A 25244-nucleotide genomic window follows, 5' to 3' on the forward strand; every position below is an offset into this window, starting at 1 on the left:
CATTACCGTGGTCGCGATCGACAAGGTGAAGGAGAATTCTTTAATGCCACATCCAATAGGCTGGGGGTGAGGCAGAGGCGTTCGCGACTGTTCACCCGAGGAGGACAGGCAGGGAGGGAGGAGCGTACATGGGGATGGAGTGGGGACGCCGGCCTGACACCCCTGGAGACCCGGCGGCGGTGAGATGCCCGGTGCCCTGAGCCTCCCGCTCCCCGTCGTAGTTACCTGTGGGTCCAAGGCGACTTTATCTCCTCGCCTTTCCCTTCTCCCAGGCGGCGGCAGCAGGCCCGGCGCAGCTGCACGACCCACCAATCCCCAGACACCGGCGGGTCCCTGGAGGGGAAACGATTGACACAGCTGCCTGCACTGCGCCCTCGGCCCTGCCCTGGGTCGTACCTGCTGCTGCATCCCGGAGAAGGGCCGCGGGCGCGCCGACCCCACAGCCGCTGCCGCCGCTGCCGCCGCTGCCGCCGCTCCGCCCGCCGCCCACTCCGGCGCGGGGCTCCCGGTGCGGTGACCTCACGGACCCGGGACTCCAACTCCCGTCGGGCCCCGCGCCGGGCCAATGGCGGGCGCCGGAGCATGCGGAGCGCGGCGCCTGCGCGGCGGCTTGAGTAAGCGGCCACGCGATTGGCCGCGGGGGTCGGGCGGCCGCGCGGGGCCTGTGGGAAGCGGAGTGACGGAGCGAGCGGCTGTTGGAGGCAGGAGGTGGGGGCCGGAGCGCAAATGGCGTTGAGATGGTTGAGGGCCCTGTTCAAACTCCAGCGCTGACCATTCACCGGCGGAAGCGGCGGCGCAGGAGGCGGCGGCCCAGCGGCGGCACGTAGCGGCTCCGGCTCCGGCTCCGGCGGCGGCGGCCAGGGAAGGCGCGTAGGCCCCGGGCCCCGGCCGGCAGAGCGGCTCGAGGCGGGGAGGGAAGTTGCGGGGCCGCCGCTCCTCCCCCGCTCCTCCTTCTCGGCCGGGCTTCCTATTTACCGACAGCGGAGTCGGTGGCCCCGGGGGTGGGGGACCTCTCGGAGCCCCCCCGGTCGGCCCCGGGCTCCTGTCTGTCTCCTGGGAGCGAGAGAGGCGGAGGCGGCCCGAGGCCCAAGCACCCGCCGAGGCTCCGAGGGTAAGTGAGGTCTCGGGCGGCCGCCTAGGCCCGGAGCGGAGCTGGGCAGGGTTGGGGGGGCGGCCGGGCGGAGGTGGCGGGGAGGCTGCTGGCCAAGTTGGGCGAAGGAGGCGGGAGGGACCACGACCCGGAGAACTCTTTCTTTTCTTTTTTTTTTTTTTTTTGATTTTTCCCTCTTATCTTTTTTTTTTTTTTTTCCCCTGAGTTCTTTTCCGCCTGCCGGTTAGACTTCCCTCTCCGAGGCCGGTCAAAGTGTGTTGATTTCAGCCTCCGATTCTTGCGGCGGCGGCGGCGGCGACGACGGGGTGGAAGTGTGTGTGTGTGCGCGGGGTGTCCGTCAGTCCGACCCCGCCCGGCCCGTGGCGCCGCACCCCGAAGTTGTCCCGGGGATTTGGGGGCATCGTCGGAAGCCCTGGCGGTGGGGGCGGGGAGCGAAGTTGCGGGAGCCGGCCGGCTCGCCGCCATCCCCCATGGCTTTCCCGGTGCACCGGCCGCCGGCCCGCAGGTGCGCGTGTCCCCCTCACCCCCCGCGGCAGCCCTCCGGATCTTGCAGGTTTCGGGTGGACTTGAGTCCCTCCGAATGGGACCCGGCCCTGGGACAGAGAGGCCAAAACCCCAGTACCCGACGAGTCTTAAGTCTTTGGAAGTTGGAAGGCGATTAGCAGCACCCGCCGGGTTGGTTGACATAATGCTATAAGGCAGTGCCTATTGCAATTTTGGGGTCTGCCCAGACGCCTTGCTTGGAGAGAAACTGCCATAGCTGTCTTCTCCTGACTTTTCAAAAAAAAGATATTGTGGGAAGTGAGGCTATTATATAATGATCGAACGTATTCTTGTGTTGGATTTGGTAGGTATTAACCCTTCGACCGCATTTTTTTCCTCCCACTTCTTGTCCTTTCAAGTTGGAAACACCAAAACCACCGGCATTTCAGAAGGTGCTTGTAAAAGATCCCAGCTCTTTAAAAAAAAAAAAAAAAAAAAAAACCTAAGGGAAAAAAAAACCTGCCGCAAGTTTCTTATCATTCTTCAGGTAGTTAACTCTTTATTTCGGCTATTCCTCAGACTCTTCAGCAGCCAAGGCTTTGCTGGTTCCAGGATGAATTTTTCTGATGTTGGCTTACCGGAGCTCAAGTCTAGCGTTTCAGTTTGGCCTTGAATCAGCATTTTTTACTGATTACCACTTCTGTGCATGCTTTGTTGACGTGAATGTGAACTTGGGTCTGCGGACCTCTGCTCTGCCTTCCTGAAGGTTTGAGGAGAGATGTCTTAATTTTGTCTTTGGTAGCTAGGTGCTCAGTGTCCTTAGTTCTGTTGAGGTTCTGCTTGGGAACAGAGATGTCAGCATTCCATCTGCAGTGAAAGTGGGAAGTGGCTCTCCTTGGGGAAAACTTTGAGCACAGATGCGTGTGATGACGGCCTTGTTATTTGACCAATTAGAATTGGCTTCTGACCAAACATGGTGTGATCCTCTACTGACTGTATATAAAACGAAGTTGCACAGTAATTCATGATTTTTTTTATTTTTATTTTTTTTTTAAGATTTGTTTATTGTTATTGCAAAGTCAGATATACAGAGGAGGAGAGACAGAGAGAAAGATCTTCCTTCCAATGGTTCACTCCCCAAGTGATTGCAACGCTGATTCAAAGCCAGGAGCCAGGAGCTTCTTCCGGGTCTCCCACGTGGGTGACTGCTTTCCCAGGCCACAAGCAGGGAGCTGGATGGGAAGGGCCGCAGGAATTAGAACCAGTACCTATATGGGATCCTGGTGCATTCAAGGTGATGACTTTAGCCGCTAGGCCACCGCACCGGTCCCCCTTTGGTTTTTTCTTTTTTTTTTTTTTTTTTTTTTTAAAGATTTATTCATTTTATTACAGCCAGATATACACAGAGGAGAGACAGAGAGGAAGATCTTCCGTCCGATGATTCACTCCCCAAGTGAGCCGCAACGGGGCCGATGCGCGCTGATCCGAAGCTGGGAACCTGGAACGTCTTCTGGGTCTCCCACGCGGGTGCAGTGTCCCAATGCATTGGGCCGTCCTCGACTGCTTTCCCAGGCCACAAGCAGGGAGCTGGATGGGAAGTGGAGCTGCCGGGATTAGAACCGGCGCCCATATGGGATCCCGGGGCTTTCAAGGCGAGGACTTTAGCCGCTAGGCCACGCCGCCGGGCCCCCCCTTTGGTTTTTAAAAGGGTTTTTCCTCCCCTCTTTATTTCAGAAACAGAGGGAATGGTGAGATCTTCCATCTGGAGGGTTACTTCCCAAATGGTTGCAGCAGCCCAGGCTCAGCCAGGCTGGAGCCAGCAGCTCCATCCAGGTCACCCACTTGGGGGCAGGACCCCAAGCTCTCAGACCTTGCTCTGCAGTTTTTCCAGGCACATTACAGGGAAGGTGGATGACCAGGACTCCATCCCCATCCGGCACTGGAATTTGGGATGTGTTCCACTAGCAGTCTGGCACTGAAAGTTGCTTTACAGTGCCAGCCCCAGAACTTTTTTTTTTTCTTATTTCAAAATTTATTAGGAAGGCTGGGTGACATCCCACTACAATGGCTGGGTGTGAACTAAGGGCTAGGCTGGCCAGAAGATTGGAACTGAGAATTCAGTCCAGGTCTCCCACCTGCCTGACAGGAACCCAGTCTTGAGCTGTCACCTGTTACTCCCTGGAATGTGCATTAGGAAGCTGGAGTTGGGCGCCCAGTCTGGATTTTGCACCCAGGTACTTGACAGTGTGGATTATGGGTGTCTTAACTGGAGTCTTAACTGTTTGAAAACCTACCCTAGTTGTGTTGAAGTTAATGAAGGTGTTGCAGGGTGCGAGCGAGATCACACCAGACATATCTAAGGCTTATTAAGGAGTCTTTATTAACCAAGCTTGGTGATAATAGAGTTCACAGTAGTAAATCATAAGTCCATACAGCAATAGAGCACAGTAGCAAATCACAAGTCCATACAGCAATCCACCCAAGCATAATCCAACCAATCATAATCCCAAAACAAACAAATGGTCATCATCCTTAAGTCCATCCATTAAGCTGAAAACCTATGTCCCAGCTTCCCCAACAATATATGTTATCCTAAGAGACATGCAACAAATAACCTGGACACACTCACAAAGAACCTGGACACACTTACAAAGCTGCAGGCATTCACCTTTCCCTGGCTTCTCTGCCCACATTCTACTACTGCTAGGCCTTACCCCTCTTGGAACTCCAGATAGCACACAGACCAGGAACAACCTTGTAATAACCATTGTCCCATCTAAGCAGCACACAGGGACCATGCTCAGGGAATTACCTGTCCTGGGCCAGCCAAGAGTCAGGGTGTCAGAGTAACGGAAGCACCTGTCCAGAAAGAGAGAGAGCCCCTGCTTCATGGGCCTTTTTAAAGGGGCTTGTGAGGGGAGTGGTTACACACAACACAATACTGTCCCCTCTCAGTTGATAGATGAGTCACAGGTGGGCAGGAGTGAATACCTAAGTGTTGTGGGCTAAGGAGTTGGTTAGTGCTCTTTAGGATGGACAGGAACAGGAACAGGGCTGGTAGCTAAAAACCCTAGACTAATTGGACTTCCAGTATCCTGGCTCATTTAGGATGTGGGGGAAGTGGTTGAGGATGCAATTACTATTCCATTGCTGTTAGGATCCACCTTCAGGACAGAGGTTGGGGGACCCAGCCATATTTCATTTGTCCACTTGTTAATGGGTGCTGGCTGTCACAGGCTGCACCCCATAACAAAGGAAACTTGTTAAAATTGTGTTTCAGGGATGGGCATTGACCTAGAGCTTATGGAGATTTTCATTGAACTTGGACTCTGCTGCAGTTCGATTGTAGCTTGCTGCTCTTGCGCATACTTTGAGTGTGCTGTTGTGCTGTGTCACCCATGTGGGAGGCATGGATTGGGCTCCCTGTTCCTGCCTTGTTTTGGGGCATCTGGGGAGTTAGCCAGCAGATGGGAGCTCTGTCCCTACCTAAAATAATGTTTTCAAGATATTAGAAATGTATTCAAAATGTATTCAAAGTTACAGGTCAGATAGCACACCACTGTTTTTCTTATTTCAAAGTAATGAAAAAATTTAAGCCCCTAAACATTTTTTTAAAAAATATTTTATTTTTATTGGAACGTCATATCCACAGAGAGAAGGAGAGACAGAGAAACATCTTCCATCCACTGGTTCACTCCCCAGTAAGCCACAGTGGCTGGAGCTGAGCTGAGCTGAAGCCAGGAGTTTCTTTGGGTGTGTCATGTGCCTGTAGAGTCCTGAGGCTTTTGGCCGTCCTCCATTGCTTTCCCAGGCAATAGCAGGGAGCTGGAAGGGAAATGGAGCAGCTGGCACAGGAACTGCGGTCCATTTGGGATCCTGGGCATATGCAAGGGGAAAGATGAGCCATTGGAGCCATCGCACGGGGGCCCCTCTAGTATCTGTTTTTATTAGATAGATAAATCAGATGGATTGATTTGTTGCTTATCAGTGGAAGAGGAATATAAAGGTTATATGCTTGTATTCCTTTGATAATCCTTGGAACTGGTATATTAGAGTTCACTAACTGCAGAAAATGTAATTTCGAAAATGAGCACAGCACTGTAGGGGCAAGAGGGACGGAATCAGGGTGGTTTCCTGTGCTCTGTTAGAGGTCCATCTAAGTCCAAATTGCATTAGACCAAGGACCATTATCTTTCTGGGTGGATTAAAACTTGCAGGTTGTAATAACATGGAAAAAAAATCATACCATGTTGACCTTTTTTTTTTTTCATAGAATAAGTGCTGTGGAATTTGAAAGAACTAAATTTAGGTAACTATTTGACATTTCTGAGAACTTGAAAGGAAATTAACATTTTTGCTTAAGATTTTATATTGGGGTAATTACCCTGCTCAGATTATTTTTAAGTTAAAAGTGATGTTTATGTGAATAGTAAGTTGATTCATTTGAAACTCCAAAAATGTTTCAGTATAAGTTAGTTTTGTGTATGCTGTATTGTAAGTTGGTTAGTCACCAATCTTTGTAACTCTGGCAGTAGCTTGTGTGTGGCTAGTGTAAATCAGCACACAATGATGGCAGCACACAAAGTAAAAAAATGAGTCTTTATGTCCCTTTTTCATATTAGCTGCTTTTAGCTTTATTTATTAAAAGTTTGTTTATTTTGACATTCAGAGTTAACAGAGTAGTAAGAGACAAATGTTCCTCCTGCTCTTCACTCCCCAGATGATGGGAAAGGCCAGGGCAGGGCCCGGCCAGAGTCAGGAACTTGATCCACGTCTGCTGCGTGCGTGGCCTGGACCCACGCTCTTGGGCCATCGTCTGCTGCATTCCTCAGGTCATTAACAGGGAGCTGTTTGGGAACTGGAGCACCAGCAGCTTTACCCACTATTCTAACAATGCTGGCCCTATATTAACTATTTTTGAAGGCTTATGTGGTGAATGTTAAAAAGTTGTGTGCAGACAATGCCTACGTTCTTATATGCAGTGTTGGGCACTAAATAAACACTGGAGTAAATAAACGTATATTGATTTTTTTTCCAGAGAATATGAAACAGGTGTCAAAATGACATCCAGATTTGGGAAAACATACAGTAGGAAAGGAGGAAATGGCAGTTCAAAGTTTGACGAAGTCTTTTCCAACAAACGGACCACTCTTAGCACAAAGTGGGGAGAGACCACATTTATGGCTAAATTAGGGCAGAAGAGGCCCAATTGTAAACCAGATATCCAAGAGATGCCGAAGAGACCTAAAGTAGAAGAAGAAAATACTGGAGATCCTTTTGGATTTGATAGCGATGATGAGTCTCTCCCGGTTTCTTCCAAGAATTTAGCGCAGGGTAAGGGTTCCTCTCACTCAGAGTCCAGTGAAGCTGCTCCTCTGGAAGAAGTCACTTCTGTACTTGAAGCTAATAGCAAAATGAGTCACCCACTGGATGAAGACAGCGTCGGGTCGGTCAGGTGCTTGCCTTCGGAAGACTCTCTGCTGGGGAAAGAAAAGAACACAAGTGGAACGCTGGGGGATGATGCAAGCAAAAGTAGCTGTGCTAAATTAATGACTTCAGGTAAGTTTCAATTTTCATCAGGAGAGCCTCATGTAAGCCATTTATTTAAGTGATCTATATTCTAAAATATCATGTAACTTAGGTTTTGTTTCTGCATTTGTGACTAACAGGGACTGCTGATAGTTTTGGAAGAGATTTAAGAGCTGTCAAGAAAGTTAAAAGTTAAACCACTTTGATGCTATTGTTTCTAGACTGTAACTCAGGAATATGTTTTGGAAGCAGTCATTTCTAAATCGTTAGCTTCCATTCCTGTAGGAAATGTCTTTCCTTGTGCCAGGATTACACTGCGTCTTCTATTACCGTGGAGGATTTGGGTGGTGGTTGATACTGAAAATGAACTGAGCATTTATGGTGAGCATTAGTGAGGAGTACTAGCCTTTCTCTAACTAGATCACAAAGAGTAAGAATTGAACTTTATTGCAAATTGAGGAGAGTATAGGGACCAGCAGTGACTAGTGTTAGTATAATTTATGTACAAAACTGGTTGTACTTTTAAGATGCTAATTAGTAAACATTATCTAGTATTTTCTCCTAAAGTAGTATGTGTTACATTCCCATTCACTTTTTTTTTTTTAAGATTTATTTATTTTTATTACAAAGTCAGATATACAGAGAGGAGGAGAGACAGAGGGGAAGATCTTCCATCCGATGATTCACTCCCCAAGTGAGCTGCAACGGGCCGGTGATGCGCCGATCCGATGCCAGGAACCAGGAACCTCTTCCAGGTCTCCCACGCGGGTGCAGGGGCCCAATGCATTGGGCCGTCCCAGGCCACAAGCAGGGAGCTGGATGGGAAGTGGAGCTGCCGGGATTAGAACCGGCGCGCATATGGGATCCCGGGGCTTTCAAGGCGAGGACTTTAGCCGCTAGGCCATGCCCGGGCCCATTCCCATTCACTTTTAAACACACTTTATTTGAGAGAGCGCTGCTATCGCCTGGTCTATTTTCTCAGTGCCTACCATTACCAAGGGCTGGGCCAAGCTGAAGCTGGGTGTTGGGGGCTCAATCTGGGTCTGCCATATGGGTGCAGGGATCCAGGTTCTGGAGCTAGGAACCTGGCACTGTGGCCGGAGCGGGAATGAGAAACTTGGGCACTGCAGTTCTGGCGTCCTAGGCAGTGTCTAAGGACATCTCTGGCTGCCCTCTTGCTTTTTCTGACTGGCTTTGGGATTGCAGTAAGTGATAAAGGTGTAGTTAACGAAGACTGAAGAGCTAACATTGGAGGAGTCCCATAAGGTGGGGTGGGAGAATGAAGGAGTGTCAGCAGCCTATCAGCAGACCATTAGTAGTGGGAGAAGGACCTGATTTCTTCACTTGGGGCATTTGGCGGCAGTACATGGGTCTAGACAGCTCTTGAGTGGAATCCCCTAGAACATCCTTTGGGGCTTAGTATGGGGCGCATCAAAGTGTGCAAGCAGCTGTGCTTTTCATAGTTTTACTAAGAATGTTGAGCATTTTCCACTTCCTCACCCTTAAGAAGACGAGCCAGCTGTTACTGCTATTCGCCTGGTCCTCTGAGCGAGCGCTGAGTTGGCCGTCCTTACAGTCTTACCCACATTTTTCCTGAGGCATTGTTAAGTTCAAGTCAGATCAGAGCATAAAAACTGCTTCTGGGTCAGCTCCTAAAATGTGTTATCCGAAGAACTTGAGCTTCAGTACATTTTTGTTTCATTCCTCCCATTTTTAAATGACTTGAAAGAAGTTACTAACTGTGCAAGGTCAACTAGTGGTTGAAGTGGAATTTTTGTTTCAAAATGAAATAAATTTATTTTTAAAAAGAAATTGAATATTTGTATTACTCAGTAGCTACTGTTTGTGGAACCACCGTGCTAGGTTCTAGGAAAGCTGTTCCAGTTGAATTGTTCAGAGCTCTTACTGCCATCTCTTGCTGGCCCAAGATAGGCCACTTTGTAAAGTGTGTAAGCTGGAGGAAAAGGATGAGGTTGGGCCTGTTGTGCATGTGGTCACAGGACACTGACCCAGGCTTCCTTGAGCCTTGAGCATGCTGGCTTTGGGAGAGCGGATTTCATTGGCAGACCCTCATGTGAAGAGTATTCATTCATACAGTGAGGGAACAGAAATGTAGCAGTTAAAAGCTCATAGGCACTGGTTGCTTATGTTGATTTGTGATGTATAGCTTTGCACGCAGTATGTCCACACTGTGTGGGAAGCCGACTGGTGGGAATGAAGGCGTAGTTTTCTGTGGAATGAGGTAGCGCTTCCTAATCCGGCTTGGTTATAGTTCTGATGCTGATATGATGGACTGTGGATTCAGACACCATTAAAATGGACACTGAAACACAGATACCCAGATGTTCAGGAGCGTCTTGCTGCTCTCCTTCTGGTAGGAAGGGAATGCTGTGATTCTCTGAATCTTTTCCTCCTTTCCTTTGGTAACTAAGTTACAGCACCCCAGGCATCTCCCCTGTGGGATGAGAAGCAGAGCCTGAAGGAGTGCTTTGACTTCTCTTAATAGTGCCAATGATATAGTCTCACCTTATTGCTAGTGTGTGCAGATTAGGTATCAACTGTTTCTAACTTTGGGTATGTGCAAGTTGGATATATCGTGAGAATGCTTTTGCCAAAGCCTTCCATTTTTTGGCCCCTTTTAAACTTTGGGAGTCTTTCTTTGCTTTTAAAATTTAAGATTTTTAAAAAAGTTTTATTCATTTTATTGGGAAGTTAGATACAGAGAGAGAAAAAGAGAAAGATCCTCTATCCTCTGGTTTACTCCCCACCACATGGCTGCAACGGCCAGAGCTAAGCCAAACTGAAGTCAGGAGTTGGGAGCCTTTTCTGTGGGTACAGGGTCCCAAGGCTTTGGGCCATCCTCGACTGCTTTCCCATGCCACAAGCAGGGAGCTGGATGGGAAGCGGCGCCACTGGGTTTAGAAACGGTGCCCATATGGGATCCTGGTGTGTTCAAGGCAAGGCCTTAGCCACTAGGCTACCTGTTTTTATATTTATGATTTATTTTGTTTGAAAGGCAGATTTACAGAAAGAGACAGAGATTTTCCATCTGTTGTGACACTCCCCAAATGGCTGCAGTGGCTGATGCTGGGCCCTTCCGAAGCCAGGAAGTGGAGCTTCCTCCTGGCCTCCATGTGGAGTTCGGGGCCCAAGGACTTGGCCTATCTCCTGCTGGATCAGAAGTGGCAGCTGGGACTTGACCTTCCAGCACATGTCAGCACCGCAGGTGGAGGCTTGAGCTACTATGCTGTGGTGCCAGCCCCTTTCCCTCGTGTGTCAGATTGTTGTTACCTTTATTTTCACTCTGAAAACCTTGTAATTTTAGAATCTGAAACTGAAGTCTTTAATAAAAGAGATCTCAATCTCAAGTATTCTTAACCCCTTTCCATTCTAGGGACCCTTGTGAGAATCCTGAAAGATTTGAATTCTTTCTTTGGATAAAAATACTTACATATTTATTTGAGTCTAAGAAATCTAGCTGGCTATATTTAGGCATTTCATTTAAGAACCTTTTGGCAGTTTTATGAGCAGGTTGTTCAAAGTGCCCAGATTAAGTTGCATTAGCATCCTTCCAATGGAATGTCGCTGGACAGTACTACCATTTTTTGCAGCATAATTTACATTGCATCAGCCGTAAGAACTTATCCAAGCTCGTAATTATACCTGGTATTATTATACTTTTTTAAAAAGATTTATTTTATTTGTATTGGAAAGTCAGATATACAGAGAGGAGGAGAGACAGAGAGGAAGATCCTCCATCCGATGATTCACTCCCCAGGTGAGCGCAACGGCTGGTTCTGTGCCGATCCGAAGCCAGAAACCTCCTTCAGGTCTCTCACGTGGGTGCAGGGTCCCAAGGCCTCGGGCCATCCTTAACTGCTTTCCCACGCTACAAGCAGGGAGCTGGATGGAAGTGGAGCTGCCAGGATTAGAACCATTGCCCATATGGGATCCCGGCACGTTCAAGACGAGGATCGTAACTGCTGTGCTATCACGCCGGGCCCAATAATTTCTGTTTTCTGAACAAATACTTAATGGTTTAGGGAACCAGAAGCAAGCTTATGAGCTGGAAATAAAAAGTGTTCAGAGGGCTTGAGTTGCTAGAACGTCCTACCCTGTAATGTACAAGAAACATTTTATTATGAAATTTGACACATGACACATAAAAATAGAATAATACAGGAATCTTGTGTATTTAGTTGTCTAGTTTGACTAGTTGTCAGTTTATGGTAAGCACTATAAGCTACTTAACTCATCTTTTATTTATTTGAGGAAGTAGTGTTTTATTCACTTTATTTATTGGTTTAAAAGTTTCCAGAGTCTCAAAAATTTTTTCTCCAGAGTACCTCAGATTTCAAAGTAGAATGATTGAATGAGCAGGTGCTAAGGTAACATCGCCAATTCCAGGAAAGATGAATCAACCAGTATATCAGTTTGGAAGGCAGAGTTGGCCGTGAGATGGATTGGTCGATCTCCCATCTGCGATTGATTCCCCAAACGTCTACAATGGCCAGGGCTGGGCCAGGCTGAAGCCAGGAGTTTCTTCCGAGTCTCATGTGGATCCAGGGACCTAAGCATTTGAGCCATCCTCCACTGCTTTCCTAAGGACATTAGCACGGGACTGGATTGGAACTGGAACAACTGGGATGGCAACCTGCACTGAGATGTCGAATGCCCTCATTATAAGAGGCAGCTTAACCTGATGCTCTGTAACGCCAGCCACTATTTTTTTTTTTAATTTGTGCAAGTTTTATTTTTTTGAAAAGAGGAATGATAGGGTTTCCATCCTCTTTAACTCCTGAAATGCCCACAACAGCCAGGGCTGGTCCAGTGCCAGAACTAGTAACTGTGTGGGTCTCCCACGTAGGTGGGAGTACACAGGTCCTTGGGCCATCCTCTGCTGCAGGCTCGTCAGGCAGGAAGCTGGATTGGAAGCTGAGGTAGGACTCCATCTCAGGTGCTCAGTTATGGGATTCAGGCACCCCAGGATGTGAGTGAACCACAGTGCCTACCCATACCTCCCCAGCTTTTACCCACTGGAGTATTTTACAGCAGATGAAGGACTTCACATTTTATCTGCATGTACTTTTGTATTGAATGCTTAGTTTTAAAAACAATAAACTGTTTCCAGTTGCTATTAAAAGCAGTGAGTTGTCGACCAGTTATGCCACTTACAGATAGCAGGAGCTGCAGTTTAACCTTCTGAGATGGCAGGTATTTAAAGTTTGGAGTCCTGGGCTGTGCCCATTAGAGGTATAACAGAAGCTTCTCTTTGCTGTTATGTGAGGCGACTTCTATTTTCTGTCTTTGTTCATCTGGATTCTAGAATAAAGTGTGCAAAGACTTGTATTTCTGCTTGGCACATTTTCCTTGCCAGCCAGCTGGGATTCAGTCTGCATGTCCTGCCAAGTAGTGAGATAACTATGGCATAGGCTCTTTATTTGTATGACTGGGTTTTTAGCCAGTAAATTTTTTCTTATTTGCTTAAAGCTGTACTAAATATTTGTTTAAGGTATAGTAATGCCAGTGTTAGGAAATTGAACTTCTGATTTCAAACTGAAAGTGATTTTTAGAATGGGAATTAAATTGTTCCTGAAATTGTAAAGTAAGCCAAGACTTGAGACCTGAGATGAGATTGTCATTTATACACTGGATAAAGTGCAAGTGATTATTGGACTATTTTTAAAATCCTGAAAATATAGTATCAGCAAATTACTTGCCTTTAGATATTAAATGTATTTCTTGTATGGAATACTTTAAAGTCATACCTGAAATCAATTTTTAAAGGAAAGTACATAAAAGAAATTTGATTTTTTTTTAAAAGATTTATTTATTTTATTACAGTCAGACATACAGAGGGGAGGAGAGACAAAGAGGAAGATCTTCTGTCCGATGTTTCACTCCCCAAGTGAGCTGTAACGGCTGGTGCTGTGCTGATCTGAAGCCGGGACCAGGAACCTCTTCCGGGTCTCCCATGTGGGTGCAGTGTCCCAATGCATTGGGCCGTCCTCGACTGCCTTCCCAGGCCACAAGCAGGGAGCTGGATGGAAAGTGGAGCTGCCGGGATTAGAACCGGCGCGCATATGGGATCCCGGGGCTTTCAAGGCGAGGACTTTAGCCGCTAGGCCACGCTGCCGGGCCCAGAAATTTGATTTTTAAAGTTCTTTGTGCCAAGTCTTTTATATATTTATATTTAATCACATGTAAAGCAGACTTTATTTTTTTTAAGATTTGTTTATTTTTATTGCAAAGTCAGATATACAAAGAGAAGGAGAGACAGAGGAAGATCTTCCATCCAAAGGTTCACTCCCCAAGCGGCTGCAGTGGCTTGAGCTGAGCCAATCCAAAGCCAGGAGCCAGGAGCTCATCCGGGTCTCCCACGTGGGTGCAAGGTCCCAAGTGTTTGGGCCGTCCTCGACTGCTTTCCCAGGCCACAAGCAGGGAGCTGGATGGGAAGCGGGGCAGCTGGGTTTAGAACTGGTGCCCATATGGGATCCCGGGTGTTCAAGGGAAGGACTTTAGCCACAAGGCCACCTATGCCAGGCCCCAGTGAACTTTATTTCTGTCATATAAAGCATAGTTCAGAATTTAAACGACTTGGATGATTATGTTAGATCTCTGAAACATCTGGAGTTTTCTGTTAGTATAGTGCTTTTGTATTCTGATAAGTGTGAACTTAATTTACTGGTTTATTGAAAGCCAATATGTAAAACAATATGCTGTTACTGTAACATCAGTTTTATCTTGATGCTGGAAATAACAAGGATCTGGGATGTGGGTGTTCTGAGTGTTGTCTTAACCGCCATGTCAGGGCCTGGCCTAGTGCTTAGCTTTTCCATGTTCCACTGGGAAAGACAGAATCCAGAATAACACATGGACTGAAAAGTATGAAAACTGTGGGGTGCCGTGGGAGTGCATAGTAAGTTTATTTGCCTCTGCGGGTGGAGGTGTGTAGGCCGGAGTGACATTTAACCTGAGACCTGTTGATGCACAAAGACAGAACTGGCAGGGCTTGATGACGTGCAGATGGAAGAGGCAGTGAGTCCCAGGTATGGGGCAGGAGCAGGTGAGCAGATGGTAGTGTTATCTATTGAGACAGAGGGCAGTGTAAGGGAAAGTTAATGCTTTCAGTTAGTTGCACTTGAGATATCTGAAATTACACTACTTAACTGCCAGGTCTCTTGGGGGTGAAGATGGATAAGAAATCTTGATTTGAGATGAGAAACATGAAATTCAGAATATAGATACCACTTGAAAATACAAAATCAGTTAAAGTCATTAAGGTCAGTGTGAAAGGAAAGCAGTGTTAAAACTGAGCTGTGAAGAATTTCCAGTATTGAATAGCCAGAAAAACAAGAAGCTGGAAAAGGAAATGAAGTCGCAGCAGCTTGAGCTGCTGAAGGGGCAGGAAGCCAGTGACGTGTTTCAGCAGCCAGCAGTGAAGTGTCTGTGCAAGGGCCCCTTGAATCTAAGAGCTGCGGCAAAGTCAGCTAAGTGAGGACAAGTGGGCATCACCTTTACAGCGTAGATCTGAGTCATCGAGGGTGTGGTGGAGTGGGGTACCTGTGTCTGTGGCATTAGTCAAGATCTTCAGAGGTGAGAAGAAAGGCAGTGAGAGGGGTACTAACGGTTTTGGAATTAATGAAAAATCTAATGACCCCTTACTGCTTTTTAAAATCCAGATTTATTTATTTATTTGAAAGATAAGAGACACAAACAGTATAAGACTGAGATCTTCCATTTGCTGGTTCATTCCTCAAATGGCCACAGTGGGCAGTACCAGTCCAGACCAAAAGCAGGTGCTCCATCCGGGGCTCCCCTGTGAGTGGCAGGCATCCACACACTTGGACCATCTCTGACTGCTTTTCCCAGGCTGTAGGCAGTGAGCTGGGACATGACCAACTTTCCATCTGGATGCCATATGAAGTGTCTCCTAACAAGTGACAGCTTCACTTGTTACACCACAGCACTGGCTCCTTTGGAAGGTTTTATTTTTTTTTAAATTTATTCATTGTTATTGGAAAGTCAGATTTACAGAGAGGAGGGACAGGAAGATCATCCGTCTACTGGTTCTCTTCCCAAGTAGCCGCAATGGCCAGAGCTGAGCTGATCTGAAACCAGGAGCTAGAGCTTCTTCCGAGTCTCCTGTGTGGGTGCATGGTCCCAAGGCCTTGGGTGGTGCTATACTGTTTTCCCAGGCCACAAGCAGGGAGCTGGATGGGAGATGGAACAGCTGGGACATGAACCGGCACCCATTTAGGATCCTGATGCATGTGCTAGGCGGGAAGTTTACCTATTAGCCTGCCATGCTGGGCTGTCTGGAAGGTTTTAATGCACAGGAGAGCTAAAATGTGGGTAGAGAGGTCTTGGGAGAAGGGATTCTGTGTTTACAGGAGGAATGATGAGGAAAAGATGAGCTTAGTGGGAGGAGGAGAGATGGCAAGAGGTGAAGGCTTTGGTTTGTTTGTAGTTCTTTAAATTTTTAAAAATTTATTTGTTTTTATTGGAAAGGCAAATTTATAGAGAGAAGAGACAAAGATCTTCCTCCACTAGGTTTATTCCCCTAATAGCCTCATTGGCTGGAGCTGAGTTGATCTGAAACCAGGAGCCAGGAACTTCTTCAGGGTCTCCCACGGGGGTGCAAGGTCCCAAGGTTTTGGGCCATCCTCCACTGCTTTCCCAGGCCCATTAGCAGGGAGCTGGAAGGGAGGTATAGCAGCCAGGACGTATACTGGCCCCTAGATGGGATCCTGGTACTTGCAGGGGGAGGACTAAGCAGTTGATCCATTGTGCTGAGCTTATAGTTCCATTTTTGTAATTAAGTGACTGGTTATTTCTGAAAGGGAGAGAGAAGAGCACAGTAACTTGGGGACACTTAAGGAGAGTGGGAAAGGGTTTAATAAATGCTACCTAAAACAGAAGAATGAACTGTATTAGAGGTTCAATAGCCATTGTGTGTGTTTCTCCTTTCTTTAGTAGACCCCCTGCACAGAATGCAGCATGTGAATTAGGATAATTAGAGTTATTTTGGATTGGTGTTTTGTCAGACAACATGTGATCCGAAGAGATGAAGAAGGGAATTTAGATTTTGCCTGGAGAGTAAGAAATTGAAGGACTGTGGAATTTGAATGTTTAGCACCCAGGTAGAGCTGATAGGAGAGGGAGAATAGAGGAACAATATGCTGAAAGTCCTGTTATGAATCAAAGTGCAAAATTGTAGTGCTGGAGCAAGCTAGTTGAATCAGTTGTTGAAGTTACTTGGGGCCAGCACCCTGTGCAGTGGTTTACACTGCTGGTAGGATGTATGCCTCCTGTGTCATAGTGCCTGTATTTGAATCCTGGCTCCATTCCCAATTCCATTTTCTTCTTAATCCACACTTGGGTGCAGTGGTGATAGCTCAGGTGGATAGGTTCCAGTCATTCAACGCAGGAGATGTGGATTGAGTGCCTGGGTTCAGGGCCCAGCCTCGGCTTATGTAGGTATTTGGGGGTAAAGAACAGTGGATGGGAGCTTTGTGTCTACCTGTCTGACTCTGGCTCTCAAAAAATATCAGAAAGCTCAGATGCTTTTGGAGTAGCAATGTATGTGATAATTGGTGAGACTGGGGAAGATGTGATGATTCTTTTTATTTTTTATTTTTTCTAATTTATTTTGATTGGAATGTCAGATTTACAGAGAGAGAGAAACAGAGAGAAAGATCTTCCATCTGCTGGTTCACTCATCAAGTGGCTGATACAGCTAGAGCTGAGCTGATCTGAATCCAGGACACAGAAGCTTCTTCTGGGTCTTCCATGGGGGTAGGGAGCTTTGCAGGGTTCCAAGGCTTTGCACCATTCCCAGCTGTCTTCAGGCCACAAGTAGGGAGCTGAGAAGGAAGTGGAACAGCCAGGGTATGAACTGGCACCCTTATGGGATCCTGGTGCTTGCAAGTGACAATTTAGCCATTAAGCCATCAAGCCAGGCTCTGCTGCTCTGCTTCTGATCCAGCTGCCTGCTAATGCACCTGGGCAAACACTGGAGGCTGGACTGAGTGCTTGGGTCCTGCACCACATGGGGAGCTGAAAGCAGCTCTGGGCTCCTCGCTTCAGCTGGTTCAGCCCTGGCCGTTGCAGCCATTTGAGGAGTAAACCAGAGCATACCTTTTTCTGTCCCTCCTCTTAATTCCACCTTCCAAATAGTAGATAAAAAAATAAATATTAAAGAAAAATAACCCGGGAGGCTAGAGTTTTGAATTTGGAGGGAATTCAGGATAATAGCAAAACTAGAATGGAGGGGTAGAGTTTAAACCTAGTGTAAAAGCATTAAATAAATGCATCCTGGGGCCCGGCGGCGTGGCCTAACGGCTAAAGTCCTCGCCTTGAAAGCCCCGGGGTCCCATATGGGCGCCGGTTCTAATCCCGGCAGCTCCACTTCCCATCCAGCTCCCTGCTTGTGGCCTGGGAAAGCAGTTGAGGATGGCCCAATGTATTGGGCCCCTGCACCCGCGTGGGAGACCCGGAGGAGGTTCCTGGTTCCCAGCATCGGAGCAGCGCGCATCGGCCCGTTGCGGCTCACTTGAGGAGTGAATCATCGGACGGAAGATCTTCCTCTCTGTGTCTCCTCCTCTGTGTATGTCTGGCTGTAATAAAATGAATAAATCTTTAAAAAAAATGCATCCTCTATTAAGGTATCAGGAAGATTAGAAAGTAGCTAGATGGCGGCGTAAGCCTTCACAGAGGACTTTTATAGTAAGATGGAGGAGTGACGGTTTTGTAGAATCAAACTGAAAGGTCAGGTGGCAGGGCAAGGAGGTGGTAGATGGGTTGCCCTGGTCACTCCTGTGGTGGCAGTGTGCCGTTGGATGGGCAGATGGGAAGGAGGTGCAGACACGGTAGGAGTATGGATGGAATAAAGAGGTAGCTGATGAGCCGTGTTTACATTTTGGATCCTAAGCTGAAGAAACGAGTGTCTTGGTGGCTTAAACGCCAAGTTTTCCTGGAGCAGTGGTTGCCAACCTTTGCTCACATATTATCTCAAGTTTTCTATTTTGTTTGTAAATTCGCTCTCCCTTCTTAATAAATTTTCTGCTCATGTATATTTTTTTAAAGATTTTATTTATTTGTATTGGAAAGTCAGATATACAGAGAGGAGGAGAGACAGAGAGGAAGATCTTCCGTCCGATGGTTCATTCCCCAAGTGAGTGCAATGGGCGGTGCTATTCCGATCCAAAGCCAGTAGCCAGGAACTTCTTCCAGGTCTCCCACGCAGGTGCAGGGTCCCAAGCTTTGGGCTGCCCTCGACTGCCTTCCCAGGCCACAAGCAGGGAGCTGGATGGGAAGTGGAGCTGCCGGGATTAGAGGGATTAGAACCGGCGCCCATATGGGATCCCGGGGCGTTCAAGGCGAGGACTTTAGCTTCTAGGCCATGCTGCCAGGAGCCTGCTCATATATTTTTAAAGTTTGTACCTTGTCAGTTCAGGTGTCAGCTGAAAACATGCTATGCCCAAATCTGGTGCTGGAGCAGGGCTTATTCATAGGGGTACTTTTTACAAAGCTGTGGGAGCAATGTCAGGAAACCAGGGGGGATACTGCCCTAACCTAGGTTAGTTTTAGTGAGGCTGTCATCACCAGGCCGACTGGGATAAGGGGTTACCTGAGCCTTGCCCAAGAGGCCAAGGAGAAACAATAGCTTGTTGATGGGCTAGGAAGAATAATGGGAAGGTAACACCTTTATCCTGTTTGGCTCTTCCTGGGCCAAGGTCAGGGCAGAGTGAGAGAACAAGTGTAAAGACCAGTTAAAGAGGTCTGCTGTTGGGCCCGGTGTGATAGCCTAAATATCACCTTCGTGTGATAGGCTAAATTCTCAACTTGCATGTGCTGGTTCGTATCCCAGCTGCGCCACTTCCCATCAAGCTCTCCACCTGTGGCCTGGGAAAGGAGTCAAGAGCGGCTCTAAGCCTTGGGACCCTGTACCCATGTGGGAGACCTGGACGAGGCTTCTGGCTTTGGTTTAGCTCTGGCTATTGCAGCCACGGATGGAAGATCTTTTTCTCTGTCTCTCCTTCTCTGTATATTTGCCTTTCCAATAAGAATAAATAAATCTTAAAAAAAAAATAAAAAGATTTATTTATTTTAAAGACAGGGTCAGGTCTTTTGCTGAAACCAGCAGCCAGGAACTTCTTCCAGATCTCCCATACAGGTGCGAGGACCCAAGCACTTTGGACATCCTGCACTGCCTTCAATGGTGCATGAGCTGGCAGGTAGATCAGAAATGGAGCAGCCAGGACTGGAACTAGGTACATCTCCATCTGTGGCATTACAGTGCAGCCCCATGGCAGAAGTTTTCTAAGATTCATTTTTTATTTGAGAGGCAAAGTTAGAGAGAGATCTTCTGCCTGCTGGTTCACTTCCTAAATGGCCACAATAGCCAGAGCTGAGCCAGTTGGGAGCCTCTCATATGGGTGCAGGGGAACAAGGATTTGGGCCAGCCTCTGCTACTTTCCCAGGACATAAGCAGAAAGCTAGATCGAAAAATGGAGCAAGCAGATTCATGTGTATGGGGTATTGGTACTGCAGGCAGAGGCTTAGCCTGTCATGCTTGGCACACATCCCATTCTCCCCAGTGCAAAACCTGTAAAAGGATTATACTCAGGGGCCAGGGCTATTCCCAGGAAGCTGGGTCAGAAACACGACACCCAGAACTTGAAGCACTTTATGAGATGCCAGCACCACAGCTCTGCACCACAGCACTGGTCCTCTAACATTTCTACTGTTTCTCTCATGTTAAGGTCTTAAGTTCATAGGAATTTGATGGAAAGCTTTTTTTTTTTTTAAAGATTTATTTTATTTTCATTACAAAGTCAGATACACCGAGAGGAGGAGAGACAGAGAGGAAGTGGAGCCGCTGGGACTAGAACCAGCGGCCATATGGGATCAAGGCAAGGACCTTAGCCACCAGGCCACGCTGCCGAGCCCAATGGAAAGCTTTTAAATCAAGAAAATCAGCCCTTTTAAAAATAATGCTGTTATTATTTTTCACTTCCTTTTTTTTAGATTTGTTTACATGAAAGAAAAGGAAAGAGAATAACTTCCATCTGCTGATTCATTCACTCACCAAAAGTCACTAGTAACACAGGGCTAGGTCAGGCCAAAGTCAAGACTCAGACCTCCATCCAGGTCTTCCATGTGAGTGACAGGAGTCCAAGTATACAGTACCTGGACTATTATCTGTGTCCTGAGTGCATTAGCAGGAAGCTGAATCAGAACAGCGGAACAGCCCGGACTGGAACCAGCACTCTGATCCCAGGGGCAGGTGTGTCACACAGGAGCATAGTCCACTGTGCCGCAACACTTGTCCCTGTTTTCACCTTTTTTTTCTCTATGCTTAAGTTTTATGTGTATGAATGTGGATTTTGTGTTATGTGTCTTGAGAAAGGACTTGTCTCAGTATAGTATACTTTTAGGAATTAATATGTTGAGTTACACATTTTTAAAGATGTTACATAAGCAGACTCATTCCATTTTTTTAAAAGATTTTTTTAAAGATTTATTTATTTTTATTACAAAGTCAGATATGCAGAGAGGAGAGACAGAGAGGAAGACCCTCCATCCGATGACTGACTCCCAAGTGAGTGCAATGGCTGGTGCTGCGCCGATCCGATGCCGGGAACCTGGAACCTCTTCCGGGTCTCCCACACAGGTGCAGTGTCCCAATGCATTGGGCCGTCCTCAACTGCTCTCCCAGGCCACAAGCAGGGAGCTGGATGGGAAGTGGAGCTGCCGGGATTAGAACCGGCGTCCATATGGGATCCCGGTGTGTTCAAGGCGAGGACTTTAGCTGCTAAGCCATGCTGCCGGGCCCTTTTTTTAAGATTTATTCACCTTTATTTGAAAGGAAGAGTCCAAGAGAAGGAGAAGCAGAGAGAGATCTTCCATCTGCTGATTCACTCCCTAAATGACTGCAACAACCAGAGAGCTGGGCATATCCCCTTAGGTCTCCCATGTCGGTGCAGGGGTCCAAGTGGGCCATCCTGCTGCTTTCCCAGGCTGTAAGCAGGGAGCTAGATCACAGGTGCAACAGCTGGAACTCGAACTGGCACTCATATGGTACCAGGTGCACCCACATGCTGCAGGGTGGCTTCATTTGAGGGTATGCTAGTCTCCATTATACAGTTCTTCTATTGGAATGTATGTACATATTTAGTTACTTACATGACTGTTGCATTTTGTGTGGAAGTTGCCTTATATCAGAGAAAAAGTGATATTTATCCTTTGGGATGGCTTACTGCATTGAGCTTAAAAAAAAAAATATCCCCTTTTGGGCCTGGTGTGGTAGCCTAGAGACTTAAGTCCTCGCCTTGCATGCACCAGGATCTCATATGGGTGCCAGTTCCAATCCTGGTGGCAAAGCATCCCATCCAGCACCCTGCTTGTGGCCCAGGAAAGCAGTCAAGGACAACCCAAAGCCTTGGGACCCTACACCTGCGGGTGGGGGGGAGACCCAGAGGAAGCTCCTGGCTTTAGATCAGCGCTGCACCAGCCATTGTGGCCACTTGGGGAGTGAAACAGTGGATGGAAGATCTTTCTCTGTCTTTCCTTCTCGCTGTATATCAGACTTTCCAATAAAAATAAATGAATGTTTTAAAAAAAATCCCCCTTTTTTATAATATATAGTTGGTTTAATCTTTCATTTGTTTAAAGTTATTTAAATATTTGAATCACTGAAGCAACTTAATTTTACTCAAATTTTCCAGTTTCCTTTATTGAATAATTCTTTTTTGTACAGATTTTCAAATACTATGTTCAGTGTTCACTGATTTCCTGTGTACATTTTGTCCTTTTTCTTGTCCTTTAAGCCAGCTAAAAAAAGTTGAAAATTTTAGAGTATTTGAAAACTTGATTGCAATATAATAATGTTCTCGAATATCTGAATACTTTTAAAGACACTGATAGGTTTTATGGAACCCATGAAATTCTAACTACTACAAAGAATTTCCTTTATTAGGGAATCCTTAAATAACCTTATTTTCGTAGTCCATTCCTTTATAAAGTTCATATATACTCAGATTATAAGTTCTGATACTGTTTGTGTTTTTATTTTTGAGGAAATCATCTGTTTCTCTGTACAATTAAGACTCTTCCAAGGGCCCAGCATGATGGCCTAGTAAAATCCTTGTCTTGCATGTGCTGGGATCCCATGTGGGCACTGGTTCATATCCCAGCACCTCTACTTTCCATCAGCTCTCTGCTTGTGGCCTGAGAAATCAGTGGAGGATTGCCCACCCTTAGGACCCAGCACCCACGTGGCAGACACAGAAGAGGCTCCTGTCTTCTGGTTTCTGGCTTGGATTGGCTCAGCTCCAGCCATTGCAGCCACTTGAGTGAACCAGCGGGCATAGGATCTTTCTCTTTTTTTTTTTTTTAAAGATTTATTCATTTTATTACAGCCAGATATACACAGAGGAGGAGAGACAGAGAGGAAGATCTTCCATCCGATGATTCACTCCCCAAGTGAGCCGCAACGGGCTGATGCGCGCTGATGCGCGCCGATCCAATGCCAGGAACCTGGAACCTCTTCCGGGTCTCCCACGTGGGTGCAGTGTCCCAGTGCATTGGGCCGTCCTCGACTGTTTTCCCAGGCCACAAGCAGGGAGCTGGATGGGAAGTGGAGCTGCCAGGATTAGAACCAGCGCCCATATGGGATCCCGGGGCTTTCAAGGCGAGGACTTTAGCCGCTAGGCCACGCCGCCGGTCCCGGATCTTTCTCTTTTTAAGGTTTATTTATTTTCTTATGAAGGCAGATTTCCAGCATTCCAGTTGATGAAGCCTTTATTTATGATGCTGACATGCTGTATTGTGGTCCTAGTTTGAGTTCCAGCTTCTCCATTTCTGGTCTACCTTCCTGCTGATGCACCCAGGAGGTGGCGGCTCACTTTTTTTTTTTTTTTTTTAAGATTTATATGTTTTTATTGGAAAGTCAGATATACACAGAGGAGGAGAGAGGAAGATGTTCCATCCACTGACTCACTCCCCAAGTAGTTGCAGTGGCTATAGCCGAGCCAATCCAAAGCCAGCAGCCAGGATCCCAAGGCTTTGAGCCATTTTCTACTGCTTTCCCAGGCCACCAGCAGGGAGCTGGATGGGATGTGGTATTGTCGGGGTTAGAACCGGTGCCTGTATAGATTCCCGGTTTGTGCAAGGGGAGGGCTTTAGCTGTTAGGCTACCACAGTTGGCCCTGTAATAATGTTTATACTTATAAACTCTTATGTAGTCCTTAGGATGTTTATACAGTTAATGATTAAATACATTTTGTGACACTAAGATAATGGAATACTTCAGAAATATAAAAATGATGTAATTTAAACATTTTAGTGACTTCTCAGAGACCCGCATATAGCTAAGTGTACCAGGCGTTCACCAGATGTTCCCAAAGGTGTTCATTTAGTAGCTCTGTGAGATAAATTTGCTTAGTGATTCTCTGCTGGACTACAAGGAAATTGAAACTCTGGAGAACTCCTGAAGTTACAGGCCTTGGCTGAGCTCTAGTGTTGCTTTAGCCTTGTGGCAAATAGTAGTAGCACTCCTTCGCTTGATGTTAGTCTTATCCTTTTGCTGTGTCAGATTTTACACTTAGCTTTTAATTTTTAGCTTCCTTGTGTCTAATGATTAGTGATTGGTGCTTGTGAAATTATGAAAACTGGTTCCTTACCTTTACTTGGGAAATTTCAAAGAATAAAACAGACTTTCCTTGTTCATAAATTAGATGTCTTTGTTTATTTATTTATTCACTTATTGAAAAGGCAGATACAGAATGATTTTCCATCTGCTGGTTCATTAACCTAATCCCCACAGTGTTCAGAGCTCAACTGGTCTGGAACCAGGAACCTCCCTTAGGGTCTGCCGTGTGGGGTCAGGATCCCAAAGACTTAAGCCATCCTCCATTGCTTTCTCAAGCTATAATCAGGGAACTGGATGGCAAGTGGAGAGGCCAGGACATGAACCAGAACCCTTATGGAATGGTGATGCTTGCAAATGGAGAAGCCTCTTGAGTCATTGTGCTGGTCCAATTATATGCTTTCTTTTCTTTCTTTTTTTTTTTTTTAAAGATTTATTCATTTTATTACAGCCAGATATACACAGAGGAGGAGAGACAGAGAGGAGGATCTTCCATCCGATGATTCACTCCCCAAGTGAGCCGCAACGGGCCGATGCGCGCTGATCCGATGCCGGGAACCTGGAACCTCTTCCGCGTCTCCCACGCGGGTGCAGTGTCCCAATGCATTGAGCTGTCCTCTCCTGCTTTCCCAGGCCACAAGCAGGGAGCTGGATGGGAAGTGGAGCTGCCGGGATTAGAACCGGTGCCCATATGGGATCCCGGGGCTTTCAAGGCGAGGACTTTAGCCTGTAGGCCACGCCGCCGGGCCGAATTATATGCTTTCTTAAAGGAAAGTAATTATAAATGTTAGCCAGTTAATTTATGTTTAAGCTGATTGGGTGGAATTTAAAGTTAGGCAGTGACTCCTTCTTTTAAAGCCCGAAGTACATTTAGATTTGATGGTTTGCTGATATTTTAAATGTTTTTTTCTGTTTTTGTTTTTTTTATATTCATTTATTTATTCTTGTTGGAGAAGCAGATCTACAGAGAGGAGAGAGAGAAAAATTTTCCATCTGCTGCTTCACTCTCCAGGTGGCCATGATGGCTGGAGCTGAGCTGTTCTGAAGTCATGAGCCAGAAGCTTCTTTCGAATCTCCCATGTGGGTGCAGAGTCCCAAGGCCTTGGCCATCTTCTACTGCTTTCCCAGCCCACAAGTGGGGAGCTGGATGGAAAGTGGAGCAGCCAGGACATGAACCAGTGTCCACATGGGATTCCGGCGCTTGGAGAGGATTATCCAATTGAGCCATCATATGAGGCCCTTGCTTTCTGTTTTAAATTTTATTTGTCTGGAAAGGTAGAATTGCAGAAAGAGAGTGACTCATCCCCGACATGGACACAAAGACTGAGGTTGAGCCAAATTGAAGGCAGGACCCTAGAACTCCATTTGAATTTCCCAAGCAAGGACCCGAGAAACCAGGGCATCCTCCACTCCCCTCCCTGGCTAACCAGCAGGGTGCTGGATCAGAAGTAGGTCAGCTAGGACTCA

General features: G+C 46.8%; 1 protein-coding gene across 3 annotated transcripts in view; it reads left to right on the forward strand.

Moving 5' to 3' along the window:
- Positions 1–718: 718 nt before the first annotated feature.
- The window catches only part of WAPL (WAPL cohesin release factor), an 82109-nt gene continuing 57583 nt past the window's right edge, over positions 719–25244 (forward strand). For all 3 annotated transcript variants that reach the window (XM_058671931.1, XM_058671932.1, XM_058671933.1), the window contains exons 1-2: positions 719–1111; positions 6633–7153. In XM_058671931.1, the coding sequence (XP_058527914.1) occupies positions 6655–7153 (499 nt within the window). In that variant the 5' untranslated portion in view covers positions 719–1111; positions 6633–6654. The remainder of the gene's footprint in view (positions 1112–6632; positions 7154–25244) is intronic.

This window comes from Ochotona princeps, chromosome 13 (genome assembly GCF_030435755.1).
Source record: "Ochotona princeps isolate mOchPri1 chromosome 13, mOchPri1.hap1, whole genome shotgun sequence".
Lineage (NCBI taxonomy): Eukaryota > Metazoa > Chordata > Mammalia > Lagomorpha > Ochotonidae > Ochotona > Ochotona princeps.